At 41.7% G+C, this 20605-nt stretch overlaps 2 protein-coding genes across 2 annotated transcripts in view; one reads left to right on the forward strand and one right to left on the reverse strand.

Annotated features, from left to right (window-relative positions):
• ACOT12 (acyl-CoA thioesterase 12) overlaps window positions 1-20605 on the reverse strand; it is a 68338-nt gene that overhangs the window by 6955 nt on the left and 40778 nt on the right. Inside the window, exons 8-15 of the mRNA XM_021665402.2 lie at window positions 20076-20223; window positions 19361-19416; window positions 19013-19076; window positions 17947-18030; window positions 10469-10602; window positions 7246-7374; window positions 5566-5692; window positions 2495-5297 (exon numbers count right to left, since the gene is read on the reverse strand). Of these exons, the coding sequence (XP_021521077.2) occupies window positions 5148-5297; window positions 5566-5692; window positions 7246-7374; window positions 10469-10602; window positions 17947-18030; window positions 19013-19076; window positions 19361-19416; window positions 20076-20223 (892 nt within the window). The 3' untranslated portion in view covers window positions 2495-5147. The remainder of the gene's footprint in view (window positions 1-2494; window positions 5298-5565; window positions 5693-7245; window positions 7375-10468; window positions 10603-17946; window positions 18031-19012; window positions 19077-19360; window positions 19417-20075; window positions 20224-20605) is intronic.
• Window positions 9080-9574, forward strand: LOC105734669 (peptidyl-prolyl cis-trans isomerase A-like). The gene has a single exon (XM_064375790.1). The coding sequence runs from the start codon at window positions 9080-9082 to the stop codon at window positions 9572-9574; it is 495 nt and encodes a 164-aa protein (XP_064231860.1).

A 20605-nucleotide genomic window follows, 5' to 3' on the forward strand; every position in this document is an offset into this window, starting at 1 on the left:
ATTTTATGCATTATAATAGGAGAAAAGGCAAAGAGATGAAAGGTGCCTGGATGGAAATAGGCGAAGACTCCTGCCGGATGGTTTATATTTTCTCAATGAAGTATTTTCTGAAGCTCATGAACTGAGTCAGGGTAAGAGACATGAGAAGCTCGAGGGAAGAGGACTCAGTGTGAAATAGCAAACATCCAGGGAAATGGAATAGAATTACCAGCCTCCTAAGCACCCTTTTAAAATTTGTGCTCATGACCTTAAAGTGAGACCAGTACACAATTTTCACATGCTCTGTGCAGGGGTGAAGTATCATGAATAGTTTAATTTAGCCACAGTTGGGGTTTTTGTTAGAGAAGCTGAATGAAAGGACAGAGGTGCAGTGTTTTTCAGGGAGTGATTATAATGATGGACCGTGGAATCTAAGCCAGACAAGGAAACAAGCGGGGGCATGTAAAGTGGGAATGAGTTGTGTCCAATGATAAAAATACTTTTTTTCTCATCTATTTTAAGTATCCCCCCAAAATCACTAAATTGGATGTGAAAAGTGGTATCAGGTGTGTAGTTTTTATAGCTTGCTTCATCCTTGCAGGTGTAAAATGAGAAAGGCATTTTAAATATCAGATTTATCTGACTTTTGAATCTGGAGTTGGTTTACTGTCAATAAATGTGAAGGGTCTGAGAGTTTTGCTTTCTCTTTTTAGAGATAGTGTCTCACTCTGTCTCCTGGGCTGGAGTGTAGTGGCATGATTATGGCTCACTACAGTCATGGCTCCAGGGTTAAAGCAATCCTCCCACTTCAGCCTCCCAAGTACCTGGAACTACAGGCATGCACCACAATGCCTGATTGATTTTTTCATTTTTTCATAGAGATGGGGTCTTGCTATGTTGCCCAGGCTAGTCTCAAACTGGGCTCAAGCGATCCTCCTGCCTCAGCCTCTGAAAGTGCTGGGATTATAGGCATGAGCCACTGCACACCCAGCCCTGAGATTTATTCTTTCTTTCTTTCTTTTTTTTTTTTTTTGAGATGGAGTCTTGCTCTTTGTAGCCCAGGCTAGAGTACAGTGGCATGATCTCAGCCCACTGCAAACTCCACCTCCCGGGTTCAAGAGATTCTCCGCCTCGGCGTCCTGAGTAGCTGGGATTACAGGCACGTACCACCAAGCCCAGCTAATTTTGTATTTTCAGTAGAGACAGGGTTTTGCCTTGTTGGTCAGTCTGGTCTCAAACTCCCAACCTCAGGTGATCCACCTGCCTCAGCCTCCCAAAGTGTTGGGATTACAGGTGTGAGCCACTGTGCCCAGCTGAGATTCTTACTATTAAATTAATAGTTAATTGTTTTGTGTTGACAAAAAACACAAGACTTTTGGTTCAGAGATGAAGGACTGTATATCATGACACAGCCAGCAGCGCACGTATCAGCATATTCGTGTGCTTTTCTTTCCCTCCCAGTCTCACAGAGGTGACAAGATGGGCCTAGTGAATGCTGCAGACATATTGAGTTTGTGTCCCAGCTGAGGAACCCAAGTCCCAGAACTTTTTGAGCAAGGAGCAATCACTGTAGCAGGCAGCAAGCATGAAGTCATGCTGTGGTCACCTTGACCTACACCTTGACCTACTTGGTTGTCTATGGGACTAGCTACAGAAATTGCTCAGAATTGGGAGACAGATTACTCCTATAGCCTGGCACACTCAGCAAGAATGGGCTATACCACCCAAGGCTCATGGTGAGCTGCCTGTCCCCATAGTTATAATACTTTGGAAAGGGGGACTAAATCATGAACAAACTTAATAGTTCTTATTTTAATAATTTACTCTAAGCCACAAAACTTCTTTATATGTATGTTTTCAATATATATTTTCTTTTAACTTAATCCCAAATATGATAGTATCAATGTATATTTTCAAGACTATCCTTATAACTATGCCAGTAAAAATTTCCAAGCTTATTTCTGAATGTATAATAAGAAATACAGATAAAACCATGTGATTATGTGTGTGTGTGTGTATGTGTGTGTATACTGGTTTCTTTTCATCATTTATGAAAATTGATGATTTCCTAAAGATGTTTGAGTACAGGGTAAACTATATTCTGATCCATTTTCACATTTCTTTCTCTAGATTTTTTTCTAAAGCAAACAATAGAAAACCTGAATGCAGATTAGTAACTAGGCTGCACTAAAACCAGGAAGAATAGAAATGAGTTCCTCCCCTTTTGTTTTTGGTTTTGAGATGGAGTCTCACTCCTTCGCCCAGGCTGGAGTGCAATGGCGCAATCTTGGCTCACTGCAACCTCCACCTCCCGGGTTCAAGTGATTCTCCTGCCTCAGCCTCCTGAGCAGCTGGGATTAGAGGCACGTGCCACCACACTCAGCTAATTTTTGTATTTTTAGTAGAGACAGGGTTTCACGATGTTGGTCAGGCTGGTGGTCTCGAACTCCTGACATCATGATCCACCCGCCTTGGCCTCCCAAAGTGCTGGGATTACAGGCGTGAGCCACTGCACCCGGAAAAGCTTCCTTTCTTAATCAAAAAGCTTTCGGTCCTGTTAGAAGCACTCGAAAACCCTTACCATCAAAAAACAGCATGGAATTTTGAGTGTCCATTAAGGATACTTTGACACTCCAAAGGAAAAAAACAGTGTGACTACAGTTTTCTAGGTTTCCTCTCTCCTCAGTCTCCAGGGGGCTGCTGATGAACCAGCTTAGCTGCTTACCCTTAGAGCAATCTCAATTGCTTAAAGCCTGGGCACCAAAGACAGTAGGGGAAGATGGTCTTTAATTCAGCTGTCTTTAATTTTCTCTCACTCTGTTGAAGTCTCGCCAGCTTCTTTGCTTTCCTAGAATGTGCCAGAAACACTCCCTACTTAGGGACTTTGCCTTTTCTAGTCCTGTAGGAAGCATGCTACATGCAGAGATCCTCAGCTCACTCCCTGTCTGCTTGCAGGCTTTTGCTCAAATGTCCCTCAAGGAAGCCTACACTGATTACCCTCTTAAAATATCAACCACCACCCCCAGCCCTTCCCTAGCACTCTTCATCTTTACCCTGCTTAATTTTTCCTTATGACATATCTTCTAAGATTCTATATTAATTTTATGTATGATGTGACCAGGATGCTTCTGTTTCTTGCTGAACCTGAAGTGCCTAAGATGTGTCTAGCACAAAGTAAGTTCTCAGTAAATATCTGAATGAATGAAAGAGTAAGCATATTCCTAATAAAAAAGGAAATGCAAACTTAAGAGCTGTTGTTAAATTTTACAATTGGAATGACTTAGTTAATTTTGGCATTGTTTCGGATAATAGACTTCAAACTTTTTGAAATCTCCTAAGGAGAGCCTAAATGCATTGCTGTCTTATCTTCTTGCCATGCTCATTTAGCATCTCTAAAGTCCAGTGGTCCTTAAAATGAGCTCTTGAATTCAGGATATGCCAAATAATCCAAGAAAGAGCCAGGTGGATGAGTCCTGTGTTTTTGTTCAGAAACATAGAAGTGAAATATATCAAAAAGGGTAGAAAGGATTGTTTGGCACTAAGATAGGTGAAAATGGGAAAACAGGACCTGTTTCCATTATTAGAAGACTGGGACAAACTGAATAGAACAGCACCATTTAAAGAATCCCCTGTGATCACGGAAATATTTTATATCTGTATTGTCCAATATAGTAGCCCCTAACCACAGGTGACTAATAATACTTGAAATGGGGCTAGAATGGTGGGAGAATTGATTTTTGAAATTTATTTCATTTTAATTAAATAGCACATGTGGCTAGTGCTATTTAATGGCACATATTGGAGAATGCAGGAGTAGATTAGGCCTCTGTCGTAAACTAGCATGGGCAACATCTTTACGTCTAAGAGTGATCCAGCTATCATCACTCTACTCCTTTAACGTCACAATCTTTCCATTACTATGCAGGAAAAAGTTTCAAAAAATATAAACTCAAAGACCTAGGCTAGGCAGACAGCATTTGGAAGTGTCTCAATTGTAGGCAAGGTCTGAAGTTTTAATGTAACCCCTTCATAACTAATTTCATTGACTTTTCTGAAATGTAAAAATATTCTCAAAAACATTTCTACTTCTGGAATATAATATATAATTATTTTAATCCACATATCCACTCTTCTTATGTATATGTTAATGTATAAAATTGCAGAACAGTCCAAAGTTCATGTAAATGAAAACTTGCTGGCACAGGAAAAATAAAAATAATAATAACCAGGCTCACTTTATGTGAATAGATGGGTGAGGGTGGGTAGGGGGAGCAGAGGTAGAACTTTAGCAAACTAACATCAGGATGCATCTAACCTGTTAAGTGCTCCAACCAATAATGGAGACTCCTTCAACTTTTAAAATGTGTCCTTTAGAGGAGGCTAGCTTGACATATTCTAGCTTGTCTTATGAGTTAAGACAAATCACAGACAGAGTAGAATAATGAATGCTGAAGTCTACGGAATAAAGTGCTAATGTAATAGTTATGAAAGAGAGCTCAGTCAATATTCTTTTCCTGTAATATTACATTTTGCAGGTACCTTGCGTGTATATATAGAGCAATACATACTAAATTGGTCAGCCACCTGGAATATATGTTAAATGACACTAGTAAAGTTGTTATTACTAAAATTGATTGGATTCCATTATGTTTTAATGTCTCCCTAATTTAAATCTCTAGACTGTGTAATACATCTTGTCAAATGCTCCTGACATATAGATACCTGCTGTGCAAGGAAAAATGCTATACATTAATCAACGAGTCAACTTAGCAAATCATCATTTTAGATTTTATAATTTTTTTTTGAAATTTCACACAGAACACACGTTTCACCTCTGTAATCTAAAAATGTTTACGATGATTTAAACTAAATTCCTGCCATTTTATAGAACACATAGTATTGCATACTGGCAAGTTTCCATTATCGATGCCCCTGAAGGGGCAGAGCCACAGTTGACCTAAAACAGAATTTTAAAGCTCTTTTAATGCTAATCCAAATCACTGGTATTTGACTTGAGATGCATTTTGTTTTTTAACTTCTTCTTCACTGCAGTTTGCTTAGGCTGACATCAAATTATATTGCGGCCCCAAAGCTTGACAAACGTCAGGCTAAGGGTGCTTGGAATTAAAAGTGGGAAATTAAATTACCGGTAATTGAAAGTTGACCATTTAAAATGTGCTTATAAACCCATCATCAGGAGGATTCTCTAAAAACCGTATACAAGAGGCTGCTGTTTCTTCAATGGATTTCGACCAGCCACCAAGATTTCCAGCAAAGTAAGGAAGGATGCTAGCAGAAACATGGTTAAAGTAAGATACCTGTTTCAAAAAGAAAGTACAATATTTTAATTTCTCATTGACTTGGAGCTTTTTCAAGCAAGGATCTGAGCCTTGCTGGTGTAGGGGCGGCTAAGACTCTAACCTTCGGGGGACCTTCTGAAATAGATGATCCAAAAGGATGACCTTAGGGTTCCCATAATGTGGACACAAATTACAAGGTTACAATTAATTAGCACATCTATAAAATTAAGAGATTTTTCTCTATCTGGAGGAGCCAATTAAACTGCAGATGTTTCATCAAACTCACAATGCATGAATTGCTGTCAATAGCATGGATGAGAAATCCAGCACATATGATTTCACTTCTGATGTACTGTGGAGACGGGGGGACCGATGGCAACATGACCGACTTCACTGCCACTGTGTAAGTGTTACTGAAAGAAGACACTTTCTAAGTTCTTGCGAGAATATATAATAGTTGTTAGAAAATAAATCCCTATAGCTAACCCAATTAATTTATACAGGTAGAAGTGAAACTAGGAAGGCCCAGATCTTCTAGATGACTGGTCTCATTAGAAAACACTCTCTGGGCTACATTCAAGGTAGGAAGTAGTGTTTTCTGCCTTAAAATTGCATATACAATACTTTGCGTAACTCCACGAAGCTGGAGTCAACCTCCAAACTGAAGTTTTATTGTGCCCTACAGGGTGGTAGTTTCAGCCTCCTTTCCTTTTTAAATTAAAAAACAGGCCGGGCACAGTGGCTCATGCCTATAATCCCAGAACTTTGGGAGGTCAAGGTGGGCTGATCACCTGAGGTCAGGAGTTCAAGACCAGCTTGACCAACATGGAGAAACCTTGTTTCTACTAAAAATACAAAATTACAGGCATGCGTGGTGATGCATGCCTGTAATCCCAGCTTCTTGGGAGGCTGAGGCAGGAGAATTGCTTTAACCTGGGAGGCGGAGGTTGCAGTGAGTTGAGATTGTGCCATTGCACTCCAGCCTGGACACCAAGAGCAAAACTGTGTTTCAAACAATAATAATAAAATTTAAAAAGATAATAAAAAATACCCATTGTTGTTAAAAGAAAAACTCCCAAACAACAGAGAACGCTGTAGGCTAGAAAATAAAAATCTTCCTCCAGTCCAACTGCACTCCCATCCTATTCTGTACCCTAGAAGTGACCACTACATTTTACCGTATGGCCCTCTAGCCTTTTTAAAATAAATGAATGACACTTATATAAGCAAATGCACACAAAACTTTTTACATAAATATCATTTTACAAACATCAATCTACAATTTGATTTTTCATCTAGCAATAATCTTTGGAGGTGTTTCTCTATCAGTGCCACTATAGCTGCTTCACCCGTTTTAATGATGGTACGATGCTTTGTAGTATGGATCTACCATAATTTATAAGATGTATTTTCCATTTGTTTCTAATATTTTTTGACATAGTAAATGATATGACACTGAACATCTGTTAATGCTCATATGCGTGTGGGATTATTTGGGACACTTCCTCTTAGAAGCTAGATGCTGTGCTCTGAGCAGTTCAATGCACATGGAAAAACCATGTCTGGGTATTCTGATCGACAGCCCCAGCTGCCAGCCAGCCATGGGAGATGTCTAACACAGTCAAGCTTCTGTGAATTCTAAACCAATTCCCGGTGTTTTACTTGGCTTCCACTGCATTTTTACTAATCATGGAATGTTTCAAAGGTTTACTAAGTATCAGTTTTACATCTATATAGGAAAAAGAACTACTTTAGGATTCTTGCCTTGTGCTTTGCACACAGCTGGCACTTAATAGATGATTGTTAATTTTTAAAATAATAGCTAAAGATTCATCTAGGTACAATTCAAATGAACATAACTGAGGAGCAGAAATATCCACACAAACTTCCTTGTTTTCACGTCAACTGTTAATTTCTATCCTATACTATGAAATATTAATAGAACACTTGAACTGCATATACTTACCCATCTTCGAGAGGTTTTCTTCGTGATACGAGTACTACCACGTCTTTGGGTTTGTCATCATTCACTATAGGACAGGTGATGTAATATAGCTGATCATCTTCACTCACCCAGTCTATGACTTCACAGGACCTGTGTATATAGAACCATGAAAAAGGGTATACTTTCTACCTGCTAAGGCATTCACTTCCCTTATTTGCTTACCTAATCTCATTATTGGTGTCCATATTTGCGCCTTTAGCTCACCTAATCATCCCCATAAAAGCTAGCATCATTGCGCAAGTCTACCTTTAGAAGAACTCTTTGAGGCTGGGCACAATGGTTCATGCCTGTAATCCTAACACCTTGGGAGGTCGAGGTGGGAGGATCACTTGAGGCCAGGAGTTCAGGAGCAGCCTGGACAATCTTGCAAAACCCCATCTTTACAAAAAAAATTTTTTTTTAATTAGCTGGGTGTGGCGACGCATGCCTGTAGTCCCAGCTATTTGGGAGGCTGAGGTGGAAGGATCACTTGAGCCTGAGAAGTTGAGGCTGCAGTGATCCATGATTGTGCCACTGCACTCCTGCCTGGGTGAGGTCCTATCTCAAAAATAACAAAGAAAAAACAAAAAGAAACCCTTAACAAACAGACAAAAAACACAAGAGCTCTTTGATCAGAAGGAATAATTCTGCATGTGATAGAGAGAGGATGGTGGCTGTCTGACTTCAAATTCATAATTCTCAATACTTCAGTGAAAGGCATTGAGTTGTTTTACATAAAATTATTTTTCTCTAGAATCAAGTAAAAACATTGTGAAGACTGGTAAATTACATAGTCCAAGAAGGATTGTTAGATAAAGAAACGTGGTATACTGGAAACAGCACTAACTTTGGAGTCAAACAACCTTCTTTTGACTCCCAGAGTGCCACTTACTTGCTATGTAAGTTGCGTTAGGCAAGTCATTTTATTTTTTCATCTATAAAATTTAGATAATGATACATGGGGTTATTGCAAAGAGTCAGTGAAAACACCCAGCACCTGAATCATAGTAGATGTACAAGAAAAGTTAGTTGAATTAGGATTAATTCATCCATTCCCCCATTCATTCAACTTCAATTTGGCTGGAATGTCAAGTGACATAGAGAATAGCGGGAGAAACATTTTTAAAGCATTAACACCAAAGTTTAGGCATTGTTCTTCCTAAAAGCTTTGTACTGGTAGAGTATCTACTAAGTTGATGCAAGAAAACTGAGTAGTGTTCCTCTTCCTTCAGAATGATTTATTATGATAGCATTAACTATGATGTATCATCATTCTGATATGGGAGGCGGGTAGGGAAGTATTGGGTAGAGAAGGGCAGGGTCCCTGGTGAGGGCTCCACCTTTGGGCCTGTGCCCATGGACCTAAATAAGGACAGGCATTTCTGTTCTCACATCCCAAAAGTTACCTTTTGGCCCACCATGCCCCACATCCTGTGCCCATAAGAAACCCGAGACCCTAGCAGGCACAAAGTGGCTGGATGTTGAGAGGAACAGAGGAACAGAAGAACACACTGACAGACATCAGCAGATGCTGGCAACCATCGATGGTGGAAAGACGTGGAATTCTGTCGGGGGTAGTCAGAGAAAGTCTGGTGTCTGGGCGGCTGGACTCCAGGAGAAGACCACTTTCCCACTCCATCCTCCTTCTGGCTCCCCATCCATCTCACTAAGAACAACTTCCCCCACTTAATAAAACCTTGCACCTATCTTCCAAGGCCACATGTGATCCATTTTTTTCCAGTACACTAAGGCAAGAATCCAGGATCCAGAGCACTTTGCAGATGCCACTGCTGCCTGGAGCCTTGTAGTATCAGCCATGGTCAACCTCACCATGTTCTTCGACATTGCCTTTTATGGCGAGCCCTTGGGCTGCATTTCCTTCAAGCTGTTTGCAGACAACTTTCCAAAGACAGCAGAAAACTTTTGTGCTCTGAGCACTGGAGAGAAAGGATTTGTTTACAAGGGTTCCTGCTTTCACAGAATTATGTCAGGGTTTATGTGTCAGGGTGGTGACTTCACACACCATAATGGCACTGGTGGCAAGTCCATCTACGGGGAGAAATTTGATGATGAGAACTTCATCCTACAGCATTCAGGTTCTGGCATCTTGTCCATGGCAAATGCTGGACCCAACACAAATGGTTCCCAATTTTTCATCTGCAGTGCCAAGACTGAGTGGTTGGATGGGAAGCATGTGGTCTTTGGCAAGGTGAAAGAAGGCATGAATATTGTGGAGGCCATGGAGCGCTCTGGGTCCAGGAATGGCAAGACCAGCAAGAAGATCACCATTGCTGACTGTGGACAACTCTAATGAGTTTGACTTGTGTTTTATCTTAACCACCAGACCATTCCTTCTGTAGCTCAGGAGAGCACCCCTCCACCCCGTTTGCTTGCAGTATCCTAGAATCTGTGTTCTTGCTGCAGTTTCCTTTGGGTTCCATGTTTTCCTTGTTCCCTTCCATGCCTAGCTGGATTGCAGAGTTAGGTTTATGATTATGAAATAAAGACTTAAAAAAAAGAATCCAGGATACAGAAAGCCCTCTGTCCTTGCCATAAGTGTAGAATTCAATGCATGACAGATTTTAGGTTCCAATTTGGGTTCCATCACTTTATTGCTTGTGCAGTCTCGGCAAGTTTCAGAAACTCTTAAAAGGAAATAATGTCAACCTTGAAGTTACCGGTAGAATTACCATAGATGTGGGTAAAGTAGGTCAAGTCAATATAGATGATGAGATAATAATTTTTGTTTTGTGTCTCTCAGTATCGCTTGATGTAGTATTCTGTGCAGAGCCAACTTTATTTTCATTTTAATTTTTGACAGGGTCTCCTGTGTCACCCAGGCTAGAGTACAGTGGCGTGATCTTGGCTCACTGCAGCCTTGACCTCCCAGACTCATGCTGTCCTCCCACCTGAGCCTCCTGAGTAGCTGTGACTACAGGCATGCACCACCTCGTCCAGCAAATTTTTGTATATTTTACAGAGATGGTCTTTCACCATGTTGCTCAGGCTGGTCTTGAACTTCTGGGCTCAGCTATCCACCTGCCTCAGCCTCCCAAAGTGCTGTGCCTGGGTAAACTTTTAAATTGCTCTTTAATTAATAAAACAATGGGTCACACGTTGGACGATGGAGGTGGACTGCAATATGGAGATCATCTTTTACATGATGTCAAGATTGATTGAGAAAAATGTTTAAATTTGTTCTTACACAAAATGGGGGTCCCACAAAGGTCGCTTTGTAAAGTCAGACAAGAGATGATAAGCCAGATGCGCTGGACTTCCCACGTGCTTTTCAACCCAAACATATAAAACATCATGCTCTTCCAGAGTGTATATTTTTATCTAAAAGATAACAACAAAAATTAAATTACAAAAGAAAATTGATGCTTTTACTTTAAAAACCATACACATGTATATATAGTCACAGACCCATTGCACTAACTAAGGCATCTTGTTTCTTGGATGAAAACGAAGCCCCATGGCAATTTCTCTTGAAATACTGGGATGTCTAGAAGTCTGTCCAGGAGGCTATAGTCCCGTATCCTCTAAACAATATGTGACTTGAGGGTGGGGTATTTAATCATTGAACAGCAGTTCTTTTTCTCGTGAAAAATTTAAAAACCTAGGCCCTTCTCTCCTTGTCTCTTTGTGATGTTTCCCTCCCTTTACCAAGAATATCACCAGACTGCTAGGCAGGTCAGCACCTCATCTCCAAGGCTATAGCTTAGGACACTTTCCCAGGATGTCAGGTGTGTCTTCAACTGGGCCGAGGGGATCCAGGAAGTGAGTCAACCACCTCTAGAACCATCCCAGCCTCTCAGCGGGGCCCCCAGAGCACCATATTTCCTTAGCACAAAGCATCCTTTCATTTCTGAATCACAGAGGCTGGCTCATCCTTCAGAAAGGCTAGTTCCTGGTTTCCTGACACACATTATTCCTTAGGTAAGAGGAGGCATGTTTTGGGGAGCCATTTGACATACACTTAAGCATTAATGCATCCCTTGCTACTCTGAACTTTTCTTCTACTGTGTTTTTGACCATATCAGAGATGTGTGTTCAGCTAAGAACACATTTCTATCCTTCCCATTTTCTTTATCTCTTTCAGGGTACTTTGAAGTTAGTGTTGAAATTTGCCACCTTATAACCATTCCCATAGCAACAAGCTGTGAGATGACAAACAAACATGAGGTTAGGACTTCACTGCAGGAGTCAAGATAGAAAAAATCAGGCTGTAAAGGAGAAACCTTTATTCAAACATAAATATTATCAATAAGAGAATGAAGAAATGAGAAATTAACTACAAGCATGTCAGAAAGGAAACACGTGATTATTTGCTTATACCATTTAACCTCTCCAATTGAACTTGGTTCCAAGCCTCCCTTTAAATCCAGCCTGCAAAGAAGACATGATTGAGGCTGTGAGCACTTACCAAACGCAAAGAAAACTATGGATGAGGCTCCAGGTGGCTGGTGAGACTCACCCTACTTAGCATGGGCATGTCTAACTTTGTCCCCGGCACAGGGGGAGTTGAAGGAGGTTCATTGGTATAAACTGAGGGTGATTATCAGATTTATCAGACATCTAACCAGTGCTTGGTGGGCAAATGGCTCTAGGATGGGCCACTGGGGATCTGCAGTCTCAGAGTAGCTGAGGGCAGGTGGCCAGGGTGAACTCCATAGTGCCAGTCCTATTCTAGCCTTAGGGCAGCCATGTTCTACTCTGGTGGAATGAGATGGAGTAAGATGCAATATTGTACTGAGCACTCATTAAGAGTTGAATTATGTCTCCACCCTTCCACTCCCAAATTCATGTGCTGTAGTTCCAACCTCCTGTACCTTAGAACATGACCCTATATGGAAATAGGACTCTTGCAGATGTAATTAGTCAAGATGAGGTTGTACTGTGGTAGGATGAGCCCCTTATCCAATATGACTGGCATCCTTATTAAAAAGGGACATTGGACATAGACACGCTTACAGGAGGAACACATGTGATGACAAAGGTGGAGATCCGGTGATGTGTCATAAGCCAAGGAATGCCGAAGATGACCAGAAAATCAGCAGAAGCTAGGAGACAAGCATGGAACAGATTCTCCCTTGTAGGCTCAGAAAGAAGCAACCCTGCTGACATCTTGATCTCAGACTACCAGCTTCCAGAATTGTGAGACAGTAGATTTCTACTGTGTCTACTACCCAGTTTGTGGTCCTCTGTTACAGCAGCCCTAGGAAAGTAATACAGCACTTTTCTAGGGAGCTGCTTCCAGGTTACAGTCACATGCTTCTGCTTCCCATCCTGGTGCCAAACCAAACCTCAAGCTAAGTTATACCCACCACTGAATTCTGCCCTTACAGAGCTCACTCGACTTATCCAATGCTAGGTACAGTACTGGATGAGCAAATTCGATTTTGATCTTTCCCCTAGAAGCTGAGGGTAGCAGAAAGTCCCCATTGCCCTGCTGTCTAAATCAATGATATTGATGCAAACAAAGTAGACAAGGAAAGGCTGTAGTTACTTTTGGTTCTCTTTAAATCCTGCTAAGAAAGGCCCATTTTTGTTTAGTAAAAAAATTTTCCAGGAACAATTCTCCAAGAAAATGAATTACTTTTCATGCTTGGGAATATAGAGGTTCAATTTATTTATTTATTTGTAACCAACTGATATGGTTTGGATTTGTGACCTCAGCCAAATCTCACGTCGAATTGTAAGCCCCACTGTTGGAGGAGGGGCCTGGCGGGAGGTGACTGAATCATGGGAGTGGACGTCCCCTTTGCTGTTCTTGTGATAGTGAGTGAGTGCTCATGAGATCTGGTTGTTTGAAAGTGTGTGGCACCTCCCCCTTTGCTCGCTTCCTCCTGCTCCGGCCCCATAGGACATGCCTGCCTCCCCTTCGCCTTCTGCCATGATTGTAAGTTTCCTGAGCCCTCCCCAGCCATGCTTCCTGTGCAGTCTGTGGAACCGTGAGCCAATTAAACCTCTTTTCTTTAAAAATTAGCCAGTCTCAGGTAGTTCTTTGTAGCGATGTGAGGATGAACTAATACACCAACTCAAACATTTGCTTTATCATTTGATGGTTGGAGAATTTTCTTCTATGAAATGAAGCTTAAAGCAAGCAGGCTCAAAGTCTGCTGGAGCTTGCTAACATTTTATTAGTGATATATTTTTTTTTATTCTAATAAGACTCTTTTTGATTGTGAATGTCTTATACAAATAGTACAAAAGGGCTTGTAATCCCCACACTGTGGGAGGCCTAGGCAGGTGGATCACCTGAGGTCAGGAGTTTGAGACCAGCCTGGTCAACACGGTGAAATCCCATCTCTAGTGAAAATATACAAATTAGCCAGGCGTGGTGGCGTGTGTCTGTAGTCCCAACTGCTTGGGAGGCCGAGGCACAAAAATCCCTTGAACCTGGCGGGTGGAGGTTACAGTGAGCCGAGATCACACCACTGCACTCTAGCCTGGGCAACAGAGTGAGACTCTGTCTCAAAAAAACAAACAGTACAAGAGGAAACAACTAAAAATTTTAGAACTTTTGCACCATCTATTAACAAATACGTTGTTGAGACTACACTGAGGGAAAGAGGACAAAAGTGGTTTTTACAGAAGCCTAGGGGAGCCTTCATTTTTCTTGGAGGCATCTGGAGATGACCACAGGGGCCAAGGAGGTGGGGGTCGGACAGGCAGAGCTCTGGGCCCAGCCCTTCCCCTAACTCCATGAGAATAGTTCCCCTCAGCTCTGTTTCCTATACTGGGAGTCTGTCCTTTGTAAAGGTTTTCAGATTGTTCGTGTCATTCTGGCTTTCACCATAGTTTTCCCAGTACACCCCAGGTCTTCCTTTAATAAAAAGCTACTCCTGTCAGGCCAGTCTCCTACACAATGCTAATTTCCACGAGGAGAACTTGGCTCAAACTACCCACTGCCTAGAAAGCCCTATTTCTCCCTCAGCAGTCCACTCCTGACACTATCTTCAAGGAGGTAAGAATGACCTCCTCTCTGAAGTTCTTCCTATATAACTGTCTTCTCTTACTTGGAATTGCTTGTAAGAGCTGACTTTTTTTTTTCCTTTTGAGATGGAGTCTAGCTCCATCACCCAGGCTGGAGTGCAGTGGCACCATCCTGGCTCACTGCAATCTCCACCTCCCAGGTATAAGCGATTCTCCTGCCTCAGCCTCCCAAGTAGCTGGGACTACAGGTGTGTGCCATCACATCTGGCTATTTATTTATATATTTTTGTATTTTTAGCAGAGATGGGGTTTCACCATGTTGGTCAGGCTGGTCTTGAACTCCTAACGTGGTGATCCACCAAGAGCTGACTTTTATGGTTTTAGCACTACAGTCTCTCACTTGTTAATAAATGAACTTATAATTATTCTTCACCTGTGTGATGTTTCCAAAATACACCTTTTGCTCCTTGTATTACTACTACAATTAATTCTATTCATTATACATGAAGCATGAAATGAGTTAAAACCATAAGCTCTATCCAATTTCATCACATATACTACAATCTGAGACGTTTACCGTCCAATCTGTATTGAAAACCTGGGAAAAACATGGTTTTGTTTTTTTTAGAGACAAGGTCATTTTATGTCGCCCAGACTGGCCTCAAACTCCTAGGCTCAAGCAATCCTTCTGCCTCAGATACCTGAGTAGCTAGGACTACAGGTGGATGCTGTCAGACCCAGCTTTGAGGAAAGTATGATTCTTTTTTTAAAATTTTTTATTTTTGATACAGGGTCTCACTCTGTTGCCCAGGCTGGAGTGCAGTGGCATGATCTCAGCTCACTGCAACCTCCACCTCCCAGGTTCAAGTGATTCTCATGCCTAAGCCTCCCAAGCAGCTGAGATTACAGGTACCCACCATGACACCTGGATAATGTTTTGTTTTTAGTAGAAATGGGGTTTCATCATGTTGGTCAGGCTGGTCTTGAACTCCTGACCTCTAGTGATCCACCTGCCTCGGCCTCCCAAAATGCTGGGATTACAGGTGTGAGCCACTGTGCCCAGCCAGAAAGTATGATTTTTTTTTTTTTTTGAGTCAGAGTTTTGCTCTGTCACCAGGCGCCAGGCTGGAGTGCAGTGGTGCAATCTCGGCTCACTGCAATCTCTGCCTCCTGGGTTCAAGCAATTCTCCTGCCTCAGCCTCCCGAGTAGCTGGGACTACAGGCGCGCACCACCATGCCCAGCTAATTTTTGTATTTTTTAGTAGAGACAGGGTTTCACCATGTTGGCCGGGATGGTCTCGATCTCTTGACCTCGTGATCTGCCCGCCTCGGCCTCCCAAAGTGCTGGGATTACAGGCGTGAGCCACCGCACCCGGCCGAAAGTATGATTTTTAACAGGCAACTGTGTTGTAAGAATTATTCCACTAAAAGGTGACAGAAAAAAAATAAAGTCGTATTTTGAAATTAAAATATAAGCTGTAAAAAGTGGGAGAGAAGGAGAACTCCTCAAAAACATTTATCATCAGATTTTTAAAATCAGATTTTTATCATAAGTATAATCTTTAAAGAAGAAATTCAATGGAAATAACACGAGAATGTTTCTTTAACTATGCAATACCCTCTAGTAAGTATCCACAAAAATTAAGAATTGATCATTGATAGCTGTCCTACAACACTAGCAAATTTATTTGGATATGCTTCAGGCCACACCCTCCCAAAGAACTGAAGTTTTAATATATTCTATGACTTCACTAAATATGTTCTTTCACTTCATTCCAGACATGAATTTGTTCTTTTCCACTTCTGCTCATGAACGCTCAGATGCCAGCAATGATGAAAGAAGCAGATTTTATATTAGTAGAATTAAACAAAATATTGAAGCATCTTTTACGAAAGAGAAACAAATAGTTTAGTTAAACCTCTGTTTCTGTATCACTGAACGAGGCAAAGACAGAAACTTAACTGGATCCAAATGGGATAAGGAAGACCCCTGAAGGATTTAATAATGAGGGCAAAGAAATCATGAAAGGAAACAACCAAAAACAAAACATTGAGAAGAGGTCACAGTCAGCACTGAAAGAATCAATGAAGTAGCATCTGAATTTACTTAGATTTTAAGGCGAAGTAACAATATAATTTATCATCCAAACTGGAACACCAAGACATTGTTCATAATTACGATGGGATAACAGCTGCAAGCCAGAACTGTCCCAGGAAAATCAGGACATATGGTCATCCTATTTCATAGGCTGCTGCTTCACTGATGATAAAAATCAGTGCATACTGAAATATGAATGGAGCCGAAGTGCCGGCATCAGTGAGCATCTCTGAAGTGCCAGGCGCTCCCATGGTCTGGGTGTAGTGGTGAGCAGATCGGCCCTCAGAGAGCTTACGGTCTAGTTAGTGTGGGCATGAGCTTCTGAGGGTCTCCTAATAAACCTCTGAAATTAGACAAAATTAAGATCCAAATGATGTATGTCTCTTTAAACCTGATGGCATGCAAAACACTATCATGGGTCGTAAGAGAGATGCAAAGAAGGCGAGACGAGGCTTCTTTCTTAAGTTTATGATGTACTTAGGGGAAGAAGACCATGTGTAAAAAGTTAAATTTCCATGTAAGCCTTAAACATTAATTTCAGGTAGCTGTGGAAGAAATGTCACAAGATAGTGTATAATTAATTGACAAACTGTTCATTATTTTTAGAGACAGAGTCTTGCTCTATTGCCCAGGCTGGAGTGCAATGATGCAATCATAGCCGACTGGAGGCTGAAATGCCTTGGCTCAAGTGATCCTCCCACCTCAACCTTCTGGGTAGCTAAGACTACAAGTGTCCCCTACCACAGCAAGCTAATTCCAAATTTTTTGTAGAGATGGGGGCTCATTATTTTCCCCAGGCTGGTATCAAACCCCTGGCCTCAACGATCCTTCTGCCTTGACCTCCCAAAGCACTACAGTTACAGGCATGAGCCAGCACACTCGGCCAGAAAAATTAATTTTAAAGAAGTCATGACTAAAGGATTTACTAGAAAAAGTAGCTCCTTAAATCAAGCATGGCAGGAGAGGGTTTATGGAGAAGCATCTGTCTTGATCTAGATCAGGTGGGATTTGGGTAGATGGAGAAGGGGAGGAGAGGGAGACGGGGTGTGAGAACCTAAGCTCAGCGGTAGGAGCATGCAGGGCATATTTGAAGGACTCCAAATCAACCAGCTGGTAGAGACAGGGCTGAAAAGATGCTTGCCTCTTAGAAACTGTTGCCTCAAAAGATTTTTTAATCTTCTTATTTATTTATTTATTGCAATTTAGGTTTTAAGGTACATGTGAAGAACATGCAAGATTGTTGCATAGGTACACACATGGCAGTGTGATTTGCTGCCTTCCTCCCCATCACCTATATCTGGCATTTCTCCCTATGCTATCTCTCCCCAACTCCCCACCTCCCACTGTCCCTCCCCTGTTTCCCCCCGACAGACCCCAGTGTGTGATGCTCCCCTTCCCGTGTCCATGTGTTCTCATTGTTCAACACCCGCCTATGAGTGAGAACATGCGGTGTTTGATGTTCTATTCTTGTGTCAGTTTGCTGAGAATGATGGTTTCCAGATTCATCCATGTCCCTACAAAGGACACGAACTCATCATTTTTTATGGCTGCAAAAAGCAGCGGTAGAAGCAGTAGAACCACCACCACCATCACCGCCTTGATTTGTGATAAGCCATCGATTACACAAATACCTGGAGGCGTCCTACCTTTTCCACAGCGCTGGTCACCTCCCAACCCCTTTTGGCTGCCAGTTTTTTGAGGGTCTCCACATTGCTGTCACTCAGGGATTCCTAGAATAGAAATATTTTTAAAGCTGTGTGTTCAATACATGGATGTGTGATCAAATATTTTCTGCTTAAAAAATGGGCACTGTTGGAGGATGTATGTGTCGAGCCCAAGTGATAGTGTTGAGTTTAGAACTAAGCTACAGGCCGGGTGACGTGGCTCACACCTATAATCCCAGCACTTTGGGAGGCTGAGGCAGCCAGATCACTTGAGAATAAGAGCTCAAGACCAGCCTGGCCAACATGGTGAAACCCCATCTCTACTAAAAATACAAAAATTAGCTGGGTGTAGTGGTGCAAACCTGTAATCCCAGCTACTCAGAAGGCTGAGGCAGAAGAATCACTTGAATCCGCCATCAGGAGGTGGAGGTTGCAATGAGCCAAGATTGCACCACTGAACTCCAGCCTGGGCAACAGAGGGAGACGCCATCTCCAAAAAATTAAAATTAAAATTAAAAAGAACGAAGCTGCAGCTAACATATAATTTCTATCTTGAACCCTTAATTTAGAATTCAGACAAGGTAACTGTATTCTTAACAACTGGTATTTTAGTTGGTATCCTGAGTGAAGACAAAGTACCTTTCAGTATGACTGCTAATCAATGTGTAATGAGTAAACTTGGATTTCTCTTTACATTTAATGGTCAAAAATATTCGAATGACTACTGCTTTGTTATTGTTTTTATAAAATTGCAAGCTGGTGGGCACAAGCCACAGTGAGATACCGGATGGGACTGTGCCATGCTTCTGGAACATATCTGATGGCAGAGCATCCTGGGTCGAACTGTAAGAAGTCAGACAAGGCTAAGCTGCTGATTGGTAAGCAGTAACTGATAGCCTGGTTTTGTTTCATTTTGACATGACTGGCTGATATAATCCACCTTTTCACTTAAGCTTGTAGGCACAACCTAAGACAGTCAGGCAAGGGGGTTTCCATTTTTGTAAAGATGAGAATTTTATATGAAGAGCTCCAAATAATTAAACATCACCTGCTTGCTGATATCCCAGTGTATGGAAAGTGGAACCTCTTTTTTGTGGGAAATAACATATTTCCTGGGGAAAAAATAGTAAAATGTTAAATGACAGTTTTTTTTCCTCTGCATTTAGCCACAACAATAATCATAATACCTTCTTGAACTTCCATCAGGAGTGGATATCAGTGGAACAACATGGAAGAACTACTTTCCTAAGTCAGTAATCAGCCTTCACAGCCAGGAAACATCAGACCTTCTCTTTTTCCATTTTGTGGGAATAGAGACCCAGAGAGGGGCTCTTTGTTATGTAACTTGTGAGATTAGAGAAGACTCCATAAAATCATTACACCTTATGTTCCTTACCTGCCTAGGCGAATTCTTTTGCGTGCAATAGCTCCCCAATAGCGTCTAAAATCATCCTTTAATTAAAAAAAAAAAAAGGAAAATCAATAAAATAAAATAAAATCTTAGTGCTATAATCCTTAAGCATCCTTCTCCTAAATCAGTCAAAACGGCTAACTGGGATGCGGTATCTCTCTGTGAACTGACTTCGTCCAGTCAGAGCCTCTGCCGACTCCACACAGGGCGGCTGCACTGACACAGGAGCAATCCTTGTAGTCGTTTTCTTCCCTTTTTCAAAAGTGGAGACGATGATCTTATCTGTTACCAGAATTATACTCAATTCTCACTACAGAGTTTTTAGAAAAAATTAACACTGGCAATCAGGTAATTTCAGGATAAGGGAAAGATATGGTTCCCATGAACTTGGCACAGTATCAACAGCCGGAGTTGAGAAAGTGAGAGAAGAAACCAGAAATAGGACACTGAAGGTGACATCCTACCCAAGCAGCGTGTGGCCCAGTCGAGGTTAGGTCTTCAGGGCTTCCATCATTTGAACAAATGATGAGAGTGATTGCGGGGGAAAGGAAAAGAAAAAAGCCCACTTCACTTTGTGATGCTGAAAAGAGAGAAAAACAGAGGGAAAGAGCCAGAGAGGTTGTTGCCGGTGGAAGGAGATTCTGGGTAGAGCTCTCTACCCACAGGTCTGCCTATTGAACCTTGTGTGATAATAACTGACCTTTGAAATGGGTTGGATTCTGGGAAATGTGATGAGATTTTCCTTATCAGCAGCATTGTAGATGAGAAAAGCACTGTTGATGTGACGCCCTCGGCCCTCAGCCCATTCCTGACAGTCAAAGGCCTCCACGCGAACTCCAACTTCAACACTGTGAGGGGTGACGCAGGGCGGTGGGCAAAGAGGATCTCGGCCTGTTAGGCCTCCTTGCCCACTGCTGCCACCTCCTCCAAGCAACAGGAGGATAAGGGCCTGGGTTTTCTTCTTTGTTACCAGCAAATCTGTGTAACTATTAAAATCCATTTTCAGGTCAATGGACTGCCTAAGGGCACTGCCATTTTACTTCCCCACTTTCAAGTGGGAAAAAGGCTAGGAAGGGCTTTAAATACATTCATGAACATATTTTGGCAATGTGGGGGAGGGCTTAAATTGTGCCAAAGTCAAGTTTTCTTCCCTAAAAACAGTAAGTCTGTAATTAAAAAATAAACATTGAAATTAGACAGGAAACATATTATTTTTTACATTTACAAAGA

The sequence above is a fragment of the Aotus nancymaae genome, unplaced genomic scaffold, assembly GCF_030222135.1.
Source record: "Aotus nancymaae isolate 86718 unplaced genomic scaffold, 86718_ANA_hifiasm-v0.15.2.pri h1tg000014l, whole genome shotgun sequence".
NCBI lineage: Eukaryota > Metazoa > Chordata > Mammalia > Primates > Aotidae > Aotus > Aotus nancymaae.